At 49.6% G+C, this 20629-nt stretch overlaps 1 protein-coding gene across 1 annotated transcript in view; it reads right to left on the reverse strand.

Moving 5' to 3' along the window:
• Nucleotides 1-2095: 2095 nt before the first annotated feature.
• ADRA2B (adrenoceptor alpha 2B) overlaps nt 2096-20629 on the reverse strand; it is a 46849-nt gene continuing 28315 nt past the window's right edge. The window contains exons 2-3 of the mRNA XM_034659579.1: nt 2492-2788; nt 2096-2173 (exon numbers count right to left, since the gene is read on the reverse strand). Of these exons, the coding sequence (XP_034515470.1) occupies nt 2767-2788 (22 nt within the window). The 3' untranslated portion in view covers nt 2096-2173; nt 2492-2766. The remainder of the gene's footprint in view (nt 2174-2491; nt 2789-20629) is intronic.

Below are 20629 nucleotides of genomic sequence, written 5' to 3' on the forward strand. Positions count from 1 at the left end.
CTCAGCTCTCCTGATGTTCTCGCCCAGCTGGGCAGGAAGGTCGTAGGTCTCTCACTCCCCAGGGCAAAGTCTGCCAAGGTCACCAGACTGGTGGAAGCAGAGTGAGGACTCCAAGCTGGGTTTCCTGGCTCTTGTCCAGGGATCTTTCCAGAACTGAGTGAGGGCAACTGGGTGTGTTTCAGAGCTGGCATGACAGCTGTCCAAATTGACGTGACAGTGAGGGAAGCAGGAGCTGGGGGAGCAGAGGGAACTGTCAGGTACTGAACAACGCTGCCTGCCAGCCTCTGAAGAGCAGGGGGGGGCGGGGGGAAGGGGCCTGGGACCTTCTCCCCCAAGTACACCCCCTCCCCCAGCCCGTGCTGGTGAAGCCTCACAGCAGGCAAAGGTGTGGACCCTCCAGCTGGTGGGCTCAGGGTCCATCAGGGCCCCTTTGGGAACGCAACAAGAGTGGCTTGGGGGGCTCTGGAGACTGGAATGGTGCTTTGCCCACGTGGGGAGGGGGCAGGGATCCATGTCAAGAGCGCCACCCATTTCTGAGGATGAGGGCCAGGCTCCTGGGTCCAGCCGTGCTCCTCTGAAGCTAACTGCAGGATTGGTAAGTGCTGTGGCCTCCGAGCCCCACCAGAGGCCCACGGAGCTGGGATCCTGAGAGCTGAGCTGCCCTAGCCATAGAATGCAGCTTCTCCAGGCCTGGCTCCTGCCTGAGTCCAGCCAGTGAGGCCTCTGCTGGCCTTCCTTCAGCTGCAGATAGAGATCTGCCTTCCTGAGACCTGAGCCTCCCAGGCAGGGGGGCAGTGGAGGAGGTATGGGGGGAAAGGGGGCTCAGAAGCTGCACCAAGGAGTCTTATTTTTTATTTACTTACTAGGTTTTTAAGTTGCTCAAGACATCTCTTTGTAAGAGAAAACACACACACACACACACACACACACGCACACATGCACACACATACACGCAGACACTTGAATATTCTAGACAATGCTAATGTGTCTTTTAACTACTTCCTGTTCCCCAAAACAAGTTTCTGTCCCCAGAGATAACTTCAGCCAGTATTATTTTTTTCATAAAAATACTCCATGCAAAAATATATACTCGTTCATGGCAAACAATTGAAGCAAATACAAAATGTCTAAGATGAAATGTTTCCTTCTCCCCAATAATCATTAACATTTTTTGGGGTCTTCTTCTGAATCTTCTAAATTTCATATACAGGAACAAGATATTCGTTATTTTCTCATAAAATATATATTATTTTTCTGCACCAATAGGGTCCTGTTCTGCATGTGGTCCTACTTCTGGCTGTTCTCACACACGCTCTTGGAGGTTTCTCCTTGCACACGCAGAGGGACTCTGCAAAGGTGGGCTGCTGGGGTGTCCCCCACCCCCCGCCAACTCTTGCACTATGACAAACCCTGCCCCTGGGGTGGGCCCCTCCCTGTGGTTCGAGGAGCCAGAAGAGGAGCTCCAGGTGCTCAGTGGTCAGGCCCCTTCAGTGCCCCTGGTGAGCACCCACGATGGGCACTCGCGGGGTCCCGGGCTGGCTGCTGGTGACCTCAGGCCTGCCACCAACCCTGAGTTTCTCCATAGGAGGTAGGGGTGGGAGTAAAGGGTGGAATCAATCCAGTTCCTTCGTGCCTCCCCATGGTGAGCAGGGACTCACATGTCCTTCCCTGCGTCTTTCCCGCTGACGGCCCCTCCCCCACAGCGTAAGCCTGCTGAAGGCGTTTGCTGGGCACCAGAAACCCCCAGCCAGAATCACAGGCAGGGCACCACTGTGCCCGCCCCCTGCACTTTACCCGTCCACTCCTTCTAACACCAGGAGTCCTGCAGCAATGTCACAGACCAGGAGGCTGTGTGGCGCCCGAGGCCCAGCAAAGGGGGCTGGGGTGCCACCCATGCCCCACCCCCAGCAGAGGCAGAAGGAGGCCCCAAGCCAGCTTGGCTGTTCCCCCATTTCTCCCTCTACTGCTGCTGGTTCAAAAAATAAAATAAACACCCTCTCTGCCAAAAAAAAAAAAAAAAGGGGGGGGGAGAAAAAAACAACAGTAGAAAATTGAATATCCCTGAGATGGAGATCTTCTCAAACAACAGGCAGCCGCTGGAGGCGAGCTTGGCAGAGGCAGCGGTGGGCTTTTTTGTTCTTAGTATTTTCCATTTCACCCCGGGAGGTGCCTCCTGTTAAAATACATTCCTGGAATGTGATCTCCCTGTGCTTTGCTGATAATTAAAGCTGCTGTTTGTTAGTGTTTTCTTTGCCTATTTGCCATGTTTGTTTGTAATGATTGCTGGGGGTTTCTGGGTGACAGGATGTTACAGAGGGACGTGCGCACGGGGTCGGGGGGAGCTGCCCCAGCAGCTGGCGGCCAAAAGGGTCAAGCAGCTGGGGGGTCAGAGCCTCCCTGGAGCCGGCCGCCCTCTGCAAGAACTTGGGTGAGCCCTCCAGCCAGCATTGTGACAGCAGTGACAGGACGCAGCAGGCATCATCAGACTTACCTTCCCCATCTGCACCTTTTTTCAGGGAACTTTGGAAGAGATGGTCCATCCAAACAAGGCCGGAGCTCCCAGCAACGTTGACATGGACTTCTGTGGGGCTGAGCAAGAGGAAACAGGGCTCTGGATGATGGTTCTGAAACGGTCCAGGTCCCTCAGCCTTGGCCAAGTCTCTGCTTTCCCCAGCAGAGCCCATCACGCAGGGCTCGGGGGCACCCCGGGTCTGGCCGCAGCTCCTCGGTGTCTGCTCGCCGGCCGTCGCAGTCTGGAGCCCCAAGTTAGGAGAAATCCCGAGGCTGCCTGGAGGTTCAGCAGGAACAGGTGTGCGATGAGAGCCAGAGTGCTTACACGTGGCCAGGGAGCCGCCACGCCTAGTGCGAACCATCTTATTAAGGTTCCGTCCGTCCTGGCCTGGGGTCATGGCTTCTCTGATCAGATAGCAAGTCCCGCAAACAAGGCCACGCCCCTCACCTGCACCGGGAGACCACCGTGGGGGCCAGACAAGGATCTGGCGGCCTCAGGGGTCTGCTCCTGAGCCTTTTTGTTTGGAAGCCCATTCCCTGGAGTAGAATGCAGCCCAGGGGAAGGCGCCAGGAAGACAGGCCTTCTAGGCTGTCCCCCACCATCCCATGCCATCCTCCTGGTCCCTGAGGGAGTGGCACCCACAACTCTGACAGTTGGCACTGGCGGCTGGCAGTGTGGCGCCTCACTCCCTCGGTGCCCCTCTCGAGAGCGCAAGAAGCCTCCTTTTATTACCACATAACTACTGCCATTTGAGAGGCTTTGCTCCCTTATTTTAGAAATAAACAGTTTTAAATCCTGAAAGCAAGAAAGGAGCACACCAGCTTGGGCTTCTCCCTGGTCAAGGGACAGGGGCTGGGCAAGGCTCCCAGGAGGGGCGCCAGTGTCCCCGGGCTCCCTTTTGGCCTTGTGGACGGGAGCTCAGAGGAACAGTGGCTAGGCTAGCTCCTCAGTGGCCGAGGGAGCACAGGGCCGGCTCACCTCCCGGCCCTAGCGTGAGTGTGGGAAGTTGCCATGGGGCCCACCAGGTCCTCCTAACTACTTCTGACCCCACGACCATCCCCACCCAAGCACCCCTAACTGTCACCACGGCCTGGGGAGGTGGGCGGCACTGGGACCTTCACTCCCCTTTACAGTGAGAAAACAGGATGCTCAGTGGCCCGGTCCTCCAGGTGGTAATGGGAGTGTAAAGAGTAAGGATGACAACTGTCATTGAGCACATCCCTCCATATACGCCGCTTCCCTTACTCATCACCGTGGCCTGCAAAGCTGGTGCCGTTCTCCCATTTTATGGGGAGGCTCAGAGGCATTAGGCCAAGGGTCCCAGTTCACCTGCGCCTATGTGCCAAGCTGGGATTTGAAACCAGAGTTCTGCCTTTGTAGCTTCTCAGCCTGCCTGTTCCTCCGTCTCCCAAGGGCACTCAGGGACATGGTGCCACGCCATTCCACGGAGGTGACAGAACGCATGTCCTGAACCGTGACCAGAAGCAGGCACTGTGCCTCAGAGAGGGGGTGGACAAGAGGGACCAGACATGGTCCTTCCACCAAGGGAGTTCACAGGGAGCAAGGGAGACCCCCGAGGCAGCTGGAAACGGCTGTCCACCATCGCGCCATGGGGAGTCACAGGGAGCCACTTCGGTGATGGAAGTGGTGTGGTAGGCCGAGAAGCAGGAAAGGACAGCTGGGGTGGAGGGGGCACCTGGGCAAAGGCACGGAGGTGTGGAGGGGGGGGGCATTTGGGAATTGGCGAAGCTATTGGAGGTGGCTCTGAGGCCTAATGTTCGGGAGAAGCTGAGAAGGAACAGCCCCTCTGGCAGGAGTCCCCTACTTCTCTCTGGGGCCCCATCCGGGGAGAGCACTGCTGCCCTGGGCAGGCCAGGGAAGCAGCCAGGGTTCTGGCAAGCAGAAAAGGCTCCTCCAACGCCAAAATCCTCAACAAGATCCTGGCTAATAGAATCCAACAGTACATTAAAAAGATTATCCATCATGACCAAGTGGGATTCATCCCTGGGATGCAAGCATGGTTCAACATTTGCAAATCGATCAGCATTATACATCATAACAACAAGAAAAGACTCAGGAACCATATGATCCTCTCAACTGATGCAGAAAAAACATTTGACAAAATACAGCATCCTTTCCTGATTAAAACCCTTCAGAGTGTAGGAATAGAGGGTACATTTCTCAATCTCATAAAAGCCATCTATGAAAAGCCTACTGCAAGCATTATTCTCAATGGGGAAAAGCTGGAAGCCTTTCCCTTAAGATCAGGAACACGACAAGGATGCCCACTCTCGCCACTATTATTCAACATAGTACTAGAAGTCCTTGCAACAGCAATCAGAAGACAAAAAGGGATCAAAGGTATCCAAATCGGCAAAGAAGAAGTCAAACTGTCTCTCTTTGCAGATGACATGATACTCTATATGGAAAACCCAAAGGAATCCACTCCCAAACTATTAGAAGTTATAGAACAATTCAGTAAGGTGGCAGGATACAAAATCAATGCCCAGAAATCAGTTGCATTTCTATACACGAATAACGAGACTGAAGAAAGAGAAATTAGGGAATCCATCCCATTTACAATAACACCAAAAACCATACGTTACCTTGGAATTAACTTAACCAGAGACGTAAAGGACCTATATCCTAGAAACTATAGATCACTTTTGAAAGATATTGAGGAAGACATAAAAAGATGGAAAAATATTCCATGCTCATGGATTGGAAGAATTAACATAGTTAAAATGTCCATACTACCCAGAGCAATCTACACTTTCAATGCTATCCCGATCAAAATACCGAGGACATTTTTCAAAGAACTGGAACAAATAGTCCTTAAATTTGTATGGAACCAGAAAAGGCCCCGAATCTCCAAGGAACTGTTGAAAAGGAAAAACAAAGCTGGGGGCATCACAATGCCGGATTTCGAGCTGTACTACAAAGCTGTGATCACAAAGACAGCATGGTACTGGCACAAAAACAGACACATCGACCAATGGAACAGAATAGAGAACCCAGAAATGGACCCTCGGCTCTTTGGGCAACTAATCTTTGATAAAGCAGGAAAAAACATCCGGTGGAAAAAAGACAGTCTCTTCAATAAATGGTGCTGGGAAAATTGGACAGCTACATGCAAAAGAATGAAACTTGACCACTCTCTCACACCATACACAAAAATAAACTCCAAATGGATGAAAGACCTCAATGTGAGACAGGAATCCATCAAAATTCTAGAGGAGAACATAGGCAACAACTTCTATGACATCGGCCAGAGCAACCTTTTTCACGACACATCTCCAAAGGCAAGAGAAATAAAAGATAAAATGAACTTATGGGACTTTATCAGGATAAAGAGCTTCTGCACAGCCAAGGAAACAGTCAAAAAAACTAAGAGACAGCCCACGGAATGGGAGAATATATTTGCAAAGGACACCACAGATAAAGGACTGGTATCCAAGATCTACAAAGAACTTCTCAAACTCAATACACGAGAAACAAATAAACAAATCATAAAATGGGCAGAAGATATGAACAGACACTTTTCCAATGAAGACATACAAATGGCTAACAGACACATGAAAAAATGTTCAAAATCATTAGCCATCAGGGAAATTCAAATCAAAACCACACTGAGATACCACCTTACGCCAGTTAGAATGGCAAAGATAGACAAGGCAAGAAACAACAATTGTTGGAGAGGATGTGGAGAAAGGGGATCCCTCCTACATTGTTGGTGGGAATGCAAGTTGGTACAGCCACTCTGGAAAACAGTGTGGAGGTCCCTTAAAAAGTTAAAAATTGAACTACCCTATGACCCAGCCATTGCACTACTGGGTGTTTACCCCAAAGATACAGACGTAGTAAAGAGAAGGGCCATATGCACCCCAATGTTCATAGCTGCATTGTCCACAATAGCCAAATCATGGAAGGAGCCGAGATGCCCTTCAACAAAAAAAAAAAAAAAGAAGTTGTGGTCCGTATATACAATGGAATATTACTCAGCTATTAAAAAGAACAATTTCTCAACATTTGCTGCAACATGGACGGCACTGGAGGAGATAATGCTAAGTGAAATAAGTCAAGCAGAGAAAGACAATTATCATATGATTTCTCTCATCTATGGAACATAAGAACTAGGAAGATCGGTAGGGGAAGAAAGGGATAAAGAAAGGGGGGGTAATCAGAAGGGGGAATGAAGCATGAGAGACTATGGACTTTGAGAAACAAACTGAGGGCTTCAGAGGGGAGGGGGGTGGGGGAATGGGATAGACTGGTGATGGGTAGTGAGGAGGGCACGTATTGCATGGTGCACTGGGTGTTATATGCAACTAATGAAGCATCGAGCTTTACATCGGAAACCAGGGATGTACTGTATGGTGACTAACATAATAAAAAAAATTAAAAAAAAAAAAAAAAGAAAAGAGAAGTCTCCTCCAGCCCCTTGCAGGAGGCAGCCTGGGGATGGGGGAAACTCAGTGTCCATCCCACTGACTGGCCTTCCTTCTCTGCCCCATTTCCTCACCTAGAAAATGGAGACCCCCATACCTGGGGTTCTACTCTCCTTCTAGACTGGTCATAAGAGCCAAAGATGGTAGCAAAACCACTCTTGTAAAGTAAACTCACTCAAAGGATGTACGTGAAAAGGGCTAGGATGTCAGAAATGAAGGACTTCTGAGCCATTCTTGTGTCCAGCCCTCAGTTTACAGAGGAAGAAACAGGCCCAGGGAGGTCATCTAATGTGCCCAAGATGAGCCAGTGAGTTAGAGCAGGGACAGAACCTTGCCTTCTCTTGTACACCATGCTGCCTGCAGCCTGGCAACTCTTTTCTCACCTCTGCCTGACCCTGGCCCCAAATCCTTCTCCTCAGCCTGCCATACTGGATGGGACCACATCATTAGGACAATTTCTTGGAGGTGGTTAATCTGCATGCCCTTTTAGGAAGGCTTTAAATGTGTATCAGCCACTCATGCCTTAGTATGAATTAGTTTTAGCAGCTGCTTTCCCCCAGAGCTAACAAAGGAAGGGCATTGGTGGGATGAGGATTTTTTAAAAAGTGGCAGAGGAAGGGATAACTGTAGATTCTCTGGCTTTGTTCAAGGAAGACAAGCTTAAATGGGCCCCAGGCAGCTGTTCTAGTACAAAGAGGAAGACTGCTTTCAAGTCCAATTTCTCAAATTAATTCTCTCTAAGCCCCAAATCCTCTCTCTGCAAAACAGCAGCAGCAAATTGAATCAGAAGTCCCTTCCAGGCTGACATTCTAGTTTCCCCCACCACAAGGAGAGGGTCCCGGAAAGGGGGTGGGCAGTCTTCCAGCTCCCCACCGTCCCCCTCCCCACCGAGTCCCAGGACAGGAAGGCCAGGCTTCAAGGCCCTTCATCTCACAGGCCAAGCCCTGTTGTAGCTCCCATGAAGGCATGAAGACGGGCTCCAGCAGGAGTCAATCACGCAGGGAAATTCCTGCCTTGGCAGCACCACAGGAAGCAGACTGGACCTCTCAGCCCTGCTCCACCTTCAGCTCGTAACAGCCTCCTCCAGGGAGCAGGATCTGACTCCCCAGTGACAAAACATAAACATCCGCTCTACTCGTGTGTCCTCCACAGCTTACAGACCTCTGCATAGTTCTCTCTTTTCATGTTAATAGTACTTAACTGAAGTACAGTGTCATTAACATACAATGAAACATACGAATCTTAAGCATACAGCTCGATGAGTCTCTGCAAATGGGTACACCCCACAGCCATCGCTCACATCAGGATAATAAATGAGTCTTGCAACAATATAATTTATTTACCCCTCTCAGTCCTCTGTGCTACTGTTACCATATATTTACTTCTGCATTCTTACGATTTTTTTGCTTTAAACAGTCAAAAGTCTTTTTTAAAATGTGGGTGCAGAAATCAATCTGTTATATTCATCCACACGTTTACAATTTCTGATGTCTCCCTTTCTTGCTGGTAGTCTGGGCTTCCATCTGGGATTCTTGCCCTTGGCCCGAAGAACTTCCTTTAGCATTTCTCGTAGTGTAGGTCTCCTAGCAATGAATTCTCCAAGCTTTTATTTGCATCTGTGTTCATGAAAGGTATTGATCTATAGTTTTCTCTTCTTGTAATGTCCTTGTCTGATTATGGTATTAGGGTGATTAGGGCCTCATAAAATGAGTCAGGAAGTATTCCCCCTGCTTCTATCCTCTGCAAGAGATTGTAGAAAATTGGTATAGTATCTTCCTTAAATGCTGGGTAGAATTCACCAGTGAACCCATCTGGGTGTGGTGCTTTCTGTTTTGGAAGGTTATTGGTTATTGAATCAATGTCTTTAATAGATATAGACCTATTCAGATTGTCTATTTCCCCTTGTGTGAGTTGTATCTTTCAAGGAATTGGTCCATTTTGTCGAGATTATCAAAGTTTGTGGGCATCAGTAGTTCATAATATTCCTTTATTATCCTGCTAATAAAGGATCTGTAGTGATGTCCCCTCTTTCATTTCTGATATTAGTAATTTGTGTCCTCTCTCTTTTTTTCTTAGTTAGACTGGCTAAAGGGTTATCAGTTTTATTGATCCTTTCAAAGAACCAGCTTTTGTTTTCATTGATTTTCTCTTGATTTCCTGTTTCCAATTTGATTGATTCTACTCTGATTTTTACTATTTTCTTCTGCTTATTTTGGATTTAATTTAATCTTCTTTTTTTAGTGTCTTAAAGTGGAAGCTTAGATGATTAGTTTTAGATCTTTCTTCTTTTCTAATATGTGCATTCAATGCTATAAACTTGCCTCTAAGCATTGCTTTTGTTGCATCCCACAAATTTCGAGAAGTTGTATTTTTACTTTCATTTAGTTCGGAATATTCTAACATTTCTCTTGAGATTTCATTAACCCACATATTAGAAGTGTGTTGTTTGATCTCCCAATATTTTATGATTTTCCAGCTATTTTTCTGTTATTGATTGTTAGTTTCCTTTCTTTTTATCTGAGAGCAGATATTGTATGATTTCTCTTCTTTTATATTTAAGTGTGTTTTCTGGCCCAGGTTGTAATTTGTTTTGGTGAATATTCCATGTGACCTTGAGAATATGTATTCTGATGTTAAATGAGTCAGTCTATAGATTTTCTGCCTGATGATTCTCTCTGTTTCTTTCTTTTGTCTTTTTTTAGAGAGAGAGATGGGAGAGGGGTGGGGGGAGAGAGAATCCTAAGCAGGCTCCATGCCCAGTGTGGAGCCCAATGTGGGGCTCAAACTCACAACCCTGAGATCATGACCTGAGCCAAAATCAAGAGTCAGATGCTTAACTCACTGAGCCACCCAGGGGCCCCGATTCTGTCCACTTCTGATGGAGAGCTGTTGAGCCTCCAACTGCAATAGTTGATTCACCTGTTCCACCTTCCAGTTCTGTCAATTTTTTCCTGACGTATTTTGACACTCCGTTGTTAGCTGCATACGCATTGGGGATTGTTATGATTTCTTGGAGAACTAACTTCTTCATCATTATGTAATGCTCCTCTTAATTCTTGGTGACTACCCTTGGTCTGAAGTCGGCCTTGCCTGAAATTAATATAGCGATCCCTGCTCTCTTTTGATTAGTGTTCACGTGGTATATCTTTCTCCGTTTACGTGTCTTTATATTTCAAGTGGGTTTCTTATAGACATATGGTTGCATCTTGTTTTTTTATCCGCTCTTATCTTCCTCTGTCAGATTGCTAGCCTGAGGGGTTATCTCACTGATCTTATCAAGAGTTGAGCAAGATGGCAGCTGGGTTAGTTTCAGTTCACTGAGGTTTTAATATTTCAAGGGTGAGTTCAGCTCCCCTCCCCCTTCAGCAGGGCTTTGGATTTAAGCCCTGTGAGATACCTCTCTCACCTCTCTCTCTCTCTGTGTTTCTATCTACTTATCTATCATCCATCTATCATCTCTGCTTTCCAGCCCTACCCACAGCTGAAGCTTATTCAGCCAAAGCTCCATGGAGGAGAACTGGCAGGCCAGCTAGTAGAGGATAGCTCTATATTTGGGGCTCCTCTAGATTATTTTATTTTTTATTTAAGATTTTTATTTATTTATTTTGAGAGAGAGAGAGCATGAGTGCAGGGAGGGGCAGAGGGAGAGAGAGTCTCTCAAGCAGACGCCATGCTAAGAGCAGAGCCTAACATGGGGCTCGATCTCACGATACTGAGATCACGACCTGAGCCGAAATCAGGAATTAGATGCTTAACTAACTGAGCCACCCAGGTGCCCAAGGGGCTCCTCTAGATTCTGATAGACCAGAGGAGCTCACCCAGTTGTTGACAGTTTGGACATTTTCTCCTTTCCCAGCAAAGTCCCTCCGCCTGTCAGGCCTGTTCCTCCACTTCCCAGTTTAGACAGCACCCCCCACTCAGGCAGTGTGAAAGCAGCTGCCAATCTCTTCTCTCCTGAAAGGCTTTGCCCTCTCTGTAATTTAGTTCACTTAGCCTGTGTGTGTGTGTGTGTGTGTGTGTGTGTGTGNCCAATCTCTTCTCTCCTGAAAGGCTTTGCCCTCTCTGTAATTTAGTTCACTTAGCCTGTGTGTGTGTGTGTGTGTCTCCACAGCTTTCCTAAGGCTTTAAAGGAAACATTTAAAAATTTTTGTCTGCTGTGCTCTTCAGTTTGGATAATTTATTTCAATCTGCCTTTGAGTTCACAGATCCCTGTTGCTATGGCAGGAACAGTGGTCTGTCACCACCTTCCATATCCTACCACAGCAATCCCTATTATCTCTTTCCAGCCTCCCATCAGCTTGTGAATTGGTCAGGTCAGGGACTGGCTTCATTGTCCCTGTTTCACAGCTGAGGTCACAGAGGACAAGAAGGATCTGTAAACGCTCAGAAGACAGAATGAAGGCCATACTGGAACCCCAGTCCCCCAGCCCAGTGCCCTTCCCCACACCGCTCTGCCGTGGGGCTTCTGCTCAGGTGATCAGACTCCTTGTCCTTCCAGCTCTAGGAGGGCCATCAAGCACCACACAGAGCCGGACCCTGGGGTTCAGGTCTCCCTGGCCCTGTGTCCACTCCTTCTCTCTCAGATTGGAGGGAAGGCTCAAGCAGCCCCAGAGAAGGCGGGTATGCTCCAAACTGAAGGAGCCTATAGGACACCCCACCCCAGAAGCCCTAAGGGCAGGCTGTACGTACCCTTTGTACCTTTGCCCAACTCATTCTCCAAGACACATGTCTAACTTGTCCTCTGGTTCCATCAAGACTCTAAACAGCCCTGCATTTTCATCCCCAGCCACGTGAGTTAAACCCTCGAAGCCCAGTTTCCCAGGGCCAGTAGCTCGGCTACCAGCTAATCCCACACAGGCTTCGTTGTCGGACCTGGGACTCCTCTCTGTGACTGGGCCCTCATCTGCTACCCCTTTGCTCCCAAGAAATGTAACAGCCCGCAGAAAATGGCTCTGTTTATGACATGTACAATTTTCACCTTAAGTGTTTGTTTAGTGCCTGCTGCATGCCAGGCTTTGAGCAGTATTAATGCCACGGTCCTTCATCTTAAATAGGAAATCTGGGGGTGCCTGGGTGGCTCAGTCGGTTAAGCATCTGCCTTTGGCTCAGGTCATGATCCCTGGGCTCCTCCTGATAGAGCCCAGCATTGCGCTCTCCGCTCAGCAGGGAGCCTGCTTCTCCCTCTTCCTCTGCCTGCTGCTCCCCTGCTGGTGCACTTTCTCTCTCTCAAATAAATAAATAAATAAAACCTTCAAAAAAAAAAAAAAGGCAATCTGGCCAAACTCTGCAAACATCTGAAAGACCTGCAAACATTCTTTCTCCCTGTCCCAGTCCCCTGACCATGCTACCTCCAAGGGCCACTTGTGCTCTGGGCACTTGGGGCCTGTCTTTCTGGATGTGCAAGGTCACTTTCCCAAAATTAATTATTGTCATGGTCCAGCCCTGTCTTCCTAAATCCTACCTCCCCCTCACAAATTTAGAAATAAAAGATGTCTCAAGATGCTCCCTGATTTGCAGGGTGATGGTGACTGACAACCTTGAAAGCCAACGAACGATCTCATCTCCCAGGACCAGGTCACCACCCCCACCCCTTCCCTGGAGCATCCTGGGCTGGATCCTTTGGGCAAGGCTGTTGTGCTCACAATGGGACTTGCTGCAGGGTCCCAGTATCAGAACACTAGGCCTGTCATGACCCTAACAAACTCATACCACGGGCAGAAGGCACGAGGAGAGTGCGTTCGATAGGCGCTTTGGAGTAGAGAGGCCTGGATTTAGATCCTGGTCGCCCCACTTATTGACTGGACTTGGGCATTTGCTTTCCACCTACCTGGCACCCGGTGAAGACAGGCCAGGGCATGGAGAGCAGAGGCACCAGTCATGAAGAGAGCGCTCACTTCCAAGCCCTGTGTCCTCCACTGACCTTGGCCAGGCCTGGACCGGCCCAAGCATGGCTCCTCAGTGGTAGGAAACCTTCCTGCTGCCCCACTGGAATGACCTCCCTCCCCAAAAATGCAGGTTTGAGGTTCACAACCAATGTTCAAGGCCACCAAAGGGCTCTTTAATGCTCATAGGGGAAAGCTTTGGAGTCATGCAATCTTGTTCAAATACCAGCCCTGCCATTTATCAGCCCTGTGACCTTGAGCAATTATTTAACGTCTGTGGAGCCAGGTTCCTCACCTGAAAGGAGGAAGAGGATGATACCTGAGATGAGCCAGTTCGTATAGGATATCTCGTGTGCAAACAGGTGTTCAGTAATGTCCGCTGTCTGCCCCCCTCCTTTCTCTCCGCTTCCCAGGTCCAAGGAAGTCCAGAAACCTGTGGACACCGTCAAGCACTTCCCGTCAGTGACCTTTGAAAAATCAGGGAGACATGCAGGGTGCCAACAGGGAAGTGATGGGGAAATGTTGTACCCATATCAAAGAAGGGATTGAAAACCCTGCATACAGATAAGCTTGAATTTCATCGCTACAAGATTCTCAAATTATTCAATGGCTTTACTTACAAGAACTGGAAAATGGCATCTGCAGGCTCTTCTAGAAGGAAGCAATGGTCACCAACATGCAGAGGTCCTCAGCTGGTCATGCCAACACAATCCCCTTCCCCTCTTTGACATTTGACTGGCATTAGGAGGAAACGTGGCATTTCTTTTCTTTTTTTTAAAGATTTTATTTATTTATTTGACAGAGATAGAGACAGCCAGCGAGAGAGGGAACACAAGCAGGGGGAGTGGGAGAGGAAGAAGCAGGCTCATAGCGGAGGAGCCTGATGTGGGGCTCGATCCCATAACGCCGGGATCACGCCCTGAGCCGAAGGCAGACGCTTAACCTCTGTGCCACCCAGGCGCCCCGAAACGTGGCTTTTCTTGATTTGACAGACCATCACAGCTTGTAGCTCAGTAGTTCATTTACACAGATAATGGAATGACTAATTATTCACAGAGTGGGCTCTAATACTCAGCCATAGGGCTCCATCCTGCCCCGAGAGCTTGGCAGTGAGTTCGATGGGCCACAGTATCCCTATTAACCAAGCCCGCATATCACACTGGCTAGAAAGGATGGTGCGTTCATTGAATGATGAGATCCAGATTCAAAATTCACCCCGGAATGCGGAGCAGTGGGTGTACTCTTAGACACTGCTAGTGGGAGGGAAGAGAACACAGCCACTTTGGAAAAAGATCTGTCAGTTTCTTATAAAATTAAATATACATCTACATATGAGCCAGCAATTACAATATTAAATATTTACCCAAGAGAAACGAAGACATGTCCACACAAAGGCTCAGACACACACGTTCTTGGCAGGTTTATTCATAATAGCCAACAACTGGAAATGGCCCAGCTGTCCATCAATAGGACAACAGATAAACAAGTGTGGTATAATCATACAACAGAACATTACTCAGCAACAAAAAGGAACAAGCTACAGATACATGCAGCAATCTCAGTGAATCTCAAAAATATTATGCTGATTAAAAGAAGTCCGATGCTGTCAGATTCCATTTATATGCGTTTCTAGAGTAGGCAAAACCCATCAAAACAGCCCTTGCCTCTAGAGGGTTGAGATAGACGTTGCCAGAGAAAGGCTTGAAAGAGCTTTCTGGGGAGATGGTAATGTTCTCTATCTTCATAGCAGTTTGGGCTACACAAGTGTTTGCCTTGGTCAAAATCTGTGACTTGTGGGGCGCCTGGGTGGCACAGAGGTTAAGCGTCTGCCTTCGGCTCAGGGCGTGATCCCAGAGTCCTGGGATTGAGCCCCACATCAGGCTCCTCCGCTATGAGCCTGCTTCTTCCTCTCCCACTCCCCCTGCTTGTGTTCCCTCTCTCGCTGGCTGTCTCTCTGTCAAATAAATAAATAAAATCTTTAAAAAAAAATCTGTGACTTGTGCATTTCGTTGTATATACCAAAAAAAAAAAAAACGGAAATAAATATTGATCTCAAGTCAATGGATGCATGCTGAAATGTTTGGGGGGAGCAGGAGAAGAGTGCTGATGTCTGCAACTTACTTTGAAAGTTATCAAAAGCTAAGATGGAGTGACAGATGGGGAGAATGATGCATAGATAGATATGTGATAAAGCAAGGATATTAAAATAGAAGTTATAGAATCTAGGTGCTGAGTATACAGTTGTTCACTATTCGATTCTTTCAACTTTTTTGCATGTTTGAAAATTTCATAAGATGTTCAAAAAATTAAGGGGCTAGGGAGATGATCAAGAATCAAGGTGAAATTGAATGCCAGTGAAGCATGATGGTCTCTGCAGGGGTGGGTGCTCCTTTGCTTGTGCAGGGAATGAGAAAGTCCTGGTCTACCAGCTTTTCACATTCACAAGAAATGTTCAGTTCATATGTTTATTATGAGCACATGTGCTGCTCCTGTGAGAGACACTGAATTAACAGATGGTTCCATAATCCCTGCTCATGGAGGAAGCATCCACACTGCTCCCGTCCCCTTGACACTGGAGATCCTACTTGGGAGAGACATCAGCAAATGAGTATGTATCAGTCAGGACAGGCTGCATTTTACTGCAGTAACAAAAGATCTCCAAATCTCAATGGCTCCTCTCTCACGTTCCATGTTCACAGTGGCTCTGATCCATGTCATCTTTGCTCTGGAACCCAAGCTGACGAAGTAGCCTTTATCTGGAAAGTTCCTCTATCTGGTGACAGGGAAAAGAGACAAGGCAAACCACAGGCTGGCTCTTACGTCTTGGGCCTATAAGGGACATGTGACACTTCTGTCCACATACCATTGGCCTAAGCCAGTAACATGACTCCACCTCGGTTCAGCTAGACGTGGATGCCCCCCCACCCCATGGGGAGAGGTATAGTGACCGTGGCCAACAGTGACTTGCTGAACTCCAAGAACTCCATTAAGATGGTGTGAGATCTGGGAAAGGTGAGGCGACTATGGGAGAGGAGGCTGAGGGACCACATGACGGTTTTCTTCAGACACTTCGAAGGACACAGGACGAGACTTGCTCTGCATTGCTCCAGAAGGAAGCCCGAGGACATTTCCAATGGCTAGGAGTGACTGGCTTTGGGTCACCACGGGAAGCACTTTCTAACAAGGACTGCCCAGCAACTGGGAGCAAGGAGGGCACGAATAACTCGGGCACCCCCATGGGCCCGGCACAGGGAGATATTGTCGCATTCCACCCTCTCTGTGCACCTGAAAATACCTGGCCAGCTGCCCACAGCACAGTGAGTCCCCGCCCTCAGAAGGATGTGAACAGAGCCTGGATGGCTGTGTGACAGTGCTGCATTGGAAGGGGGAGGTCAGAGGGTGCCCCCCAACCCCGCCAGAGTTCCCTTGGGTGGGGGCACCTGGGAGGGACACTGTGCTCTCTCTTGCTGACACCTGCCCCTCACAGAACGGCTTCCTGGGAGGCGGCCACGAGGCAGGAACCTCCAGCTTTGAGCAGCAGCCCAGGGCTCTGAGACCTGGAATGCTGGCCAGGACTAGTACTGAGCACCTATGACCTTGGCGAGGGATCCAGCTGCAGGGGAGGGGGCACGGAACTAGTGCACTTGTGAGTAACTCGAGCAGCTGGGCCTGGCCTGCACCTCCAGGTCTCTGAGATACCGGGAGCCAGCTGTCCGGTGTGGCTCCCACAGCCTACTCAGGGCCTTACCGCTGAGCCACACTCCCACGGTGGGCCACACTCCCATGGTGGGCCTGCTGTATGTAGAGAGACTGACTCTCTCACTGTTGCTTTGCTTCTCAAAAGTATCAGACCCGTCTTGCCATTGCGATAACCCTTCTCATGAGGATAGTACTTTCCAATTGGAACGGCTGCACGTTCCAACCCTGTGTCCTGGACAGGGCAGGGATCCAGTCTTAGCCTCACACACGCCCCAGCCCGCGTGCTAGTTTGGGAGGAGATGCAAAAGAGAAGGGCCCAGCCCGCAGCCCAGACACCTGCCTGCCCGTGGGCCCACTCCGCGTGCCCAGCCCAGCTCACTAAATTGGGCTGCAAGACCAGCTCCTCATTGCACCTCCCATTAGGGCCACACTTCACAGTTTACAAAGTTTCTCCACCTCTAAGAGCGTACCTGACCTCACAACTTCCCTAGAGAGGAGGGAGGCAGCTTGCCCAAGGTCACCCTGTAGGTAGGGGACAGGCAGAGATGGGGACCCACGTCTGCAGTCTTATCAGAACCCAGGGCACCATGCTGCCCTCCCTCCCACCCCCTCGTGGGCCAGCTCTTGGACTGCTTCTAGGCAGGCAGGAAGCACGCCCTCCCCTTTCCCCAGCCCTGGCAGAACCTCCACGTGCTGGAGTCAATGACCAGTGAACTTGGGCACACTCTGTGCAAGGTCACTTGAATCAGGAGGCAGATGAGGTCAAGCTACCAAGGCATTCACAGCGACTCCCCCTCCTTTCCGCCCTGGGGGTCCCTCCCGCCCAAGCCCAGTGCAGAGCCATTGGCCTCCAGGGTGGGGATGCTGGAGAGGCAGAACGCAGGCCTGGCTCAGGGCTGGCCAGCCAGAGGCCAGGGACTGCGGAGCCGCTCACGTCCACACATTTCTGAGCATCCACATCCCTTGGCTTGCTTCCAGGGGCCAAGACTCCACCCCCTGCACTGGGGACAGCCGCCTCCTGCACTCAGCCAGAGGTGGCCCAAGAATTCTGGCTGGCTCAGCCTCGCACTCCGACCTCAGCAGAGAGGCACGCAGAAGGCCACGTCTTCCGAGCCCTCCCGCCCCTGCCCTGCCCCAGGCCTGCACGGTTGAATGCTGACCCTTGGGGCTGCTGCCCTGCTTGGATCTCCCCACGCAAGCTCCCTGCAGCGGCTCCCCCTTTCCCTCCAGCCACGGCGTCCTGCCCCACGCCTGCCCCTTCTTCCTAAGCGCCCGAGTCAGGGCGGAGGCCTCTGCTCAGGCCCTGTGACGTGCCACGTGCAGACTTATTCCCATGTTCCCTTTGTCCCCCCTGCTCCCCCTGGACCCCATGGAGGTCCTTCCATACACAGGTATCCTTAGAACTATCTAGTATGACTTCTCTGTGCCTGTGTTCTCAGTTGACGGAAGTGGTTTCATGACCACGTGGTTTTTCACTCAGCACTGCATTTTTAGGGTCTCCCAGTGACGGCTTGTGACCTTGGTCATGGCTCCTGAGGGCTGTGTGGCTCACACCTGTCTGTTCTCATGTTGGACCACGGGTTTAAGCCCACGCTACACCGTGAGACACACCCTCGTGAAGGCTCCCAGAGGCCTGAGCGGGAGCCCCGTGAGCAGCAGCCGGCCGCGGGGTGGCCCCGCAGACCTCCACACATGTCAAACCCTGAGCCACTGCGGTGGTCGCAGCTCCGCCAGCCGGCGCGACGAGAAGAAAGGGAAGGTCTTTGCTCCCTGCCAAGGCAGGAGCAAAGGCGGCCAGCTCCGGGGGCAGGGGACAGGGGAGGCTGCGGCGGTGTCTCCAAGGGCAAGGTGAGGAATGGGGGAGGCAGAGAGAAGGAGCCACTGTGGGGGGAGGCCACGCACCCCAGGGGCAAATTAAGGGTTGTCTAAAATGTCCTAAAGTTATTTGCTTTGCCGGATACGGTGCGACCCCCTCCTCAGAATAACCAGCTGGTCAGAGGCACCCACTGTTCCCACAATGCTTCATGTGAGGGGGCGTCTTAGGGGCCCAAGGACCAGACACCAGTGTGGGAGCCAAAGTGGGAAGCACAGGGGTCCATGAGCTCTGCCTTGTAGTAACAGACCTCCTAGAGGGCTCCAGGCCCACCACAGAGCATGGGGTTTGGGGTTCGTGACCATCTTATCTGGATCCCAAGGGTGGGGAGGTGCTCCTGACAGCAGGGTGATGCTCCCTGGCAGGTGTGGACATTGTTGAGGATGTCCCTCCCACATCACGGAGAGCCCCGCCGAGGACCGGGGGGCAGAAACGGCCCTCTGCCACGGTCACCGGTGCTGTGTCTGAGCCTGGCTGTGTGTCGAGCTGAGGACCTGTAGATCGAGTCTCTAATTGGGTTTCCCATTCGCCCTCCAGCCAGCGTGCAGGGGGCATCTGCTTTCCCAATGGTGTCCTTTGAAGCACTTTTTTTTTTTTTTTAAATTTTGAAGAAGTCCAATTTACCCATTTTTTTCTTCGGCTGCTTGTGCTCTTGGTGTCACACCTAAGAAACCATTGCCAATCCAACGTCATGAGATTATGTCTGTTTCCTTGTAAGAGTTTTGTCGTTTAAGTTCTTACATTTAAATCTTTGATCCATTTTGAATTAATTTTCGTATATGCTGTGACACCAGGATCAAAACTCATTCTTTACATATCCAGTGTCCCAACACAATTTGTTGAAAAAATGATTCTTTCCCCCGTTGGATTATCTTGGTAACATTGTCAAAAATCAATTGGATGTAAATGCAAGGTTTATTTCTTGATTCTAAGTTCTATTCCACTGATGGGAGTATAATCCTGTGTCAGTGCTACACAGTCTATTTTTTAAGATTTTATTTCATTTTAAATTAATTTATTTATTTTAAATAGGCTCCACGCCCAACGTGGGGCTCGAACTCACAACCTGGAGATCAAGAGTCGCACATTCCACCAACTGAGCCAGCCAGGAGCTCCCCCATCTCAATCTTAGTTAAGGTAACTTTTTAGTAAGTTTCAAAATCAGAAATTCTCTTTGTTCTTTTTCAGTATTGTGTTGGCTATTCTGGGTTTCTTACCTTACCATATGAATAACAGGATCAACTTTTCCATTTTTTGGAGAAGCCAGGTGGAATTTTGATAGAGATTACGTTGAATCTGTAGGTCGATTTGGGGAATATTGCCATATTAACAGTATCAAATCTTCTGATCCATGGACATTTATTTTCATTTATTTAGATCTGCTTTACTTTCTTTCAACAGCGAGGATTTCCAGAGTATATGTTTTTCACTTCTTCTGTTACATTTGTTCCTAAGTATTTTGTTCTTTGATGCTATTGTAAATGGAATTGTTTTCTTAATGTCGTTGTCAGATTGTTCATTGCAACTATATAGATATCCAAGGAGATTCAATATCCTCTTTCTCTCCTGTGGTTCGGTCTCCCTTCTCTCTTGGCCGTGGCCCTGAGCCACCCTAGGTTCCAGCAGCGTCACCCAATGTCACCAGGGTTTCTGCTGGCCTGTGTCCCCACCAGACCATGGCTCCTCAAGGGCCTCCTTCCGGCCCAGGGCCCAGTACTCAGGGCACGTTCATCCAGAGAATGAAAGAATAAATGAATAAATGAGTGAATGAGTCAGCAGATGGGCACATTGATCCCAGCCGCGTGCTGGGTTCTACATGTTATAGGGCAGCTGCTCCCGGAGCACTGGCCCCAGTCTCCCAGGCCCCAGTCTTGTCTTATACCATCCCCGGAGGTACTTCTGCTCCATGCCCTCCACCCACACTCAAAGAAAGTGGAGCCTGGAGGGCAGCTTCGGAGCACTGCCCTGCACGCTGCAAAGGAGCGGTTCATTGGAGGCGGAGCTAAGTGAAGGGGGCGGGGAAGTGGGCGGGCACTGGGGGAGAGGAAGCCCAGCCAGCAGCTCAAGGCCTCCCCCGAGGGGCAAGCAGGCTTCAGCCAGGCTGCCAAAAAGTTGAAACAACACAAATGTTTATCTGTTGATGGGCTGATAAACAAATTGTGGTGTATTTATACAATAAAGTATTATTTGGCCATAAATAGGAATGGAGAACTGG

Source organism: Ailuropoda melanoleuca, chromosome 4, assembly GCF_002007445.2.
Source record: "Ailuropoda melanoleuca isolate Jingjing chromosome 4, ASM200744v2, whole genome shotgun sequence".
In the NCBI taxonomy this organism is placed as follows: domain Eukaryota; kingdom Metazoa; phylum Chordata; class Mammalia; order Carnivora; family Ursidae; genus Ailuropoda; species Ailuropoda melanoleuca.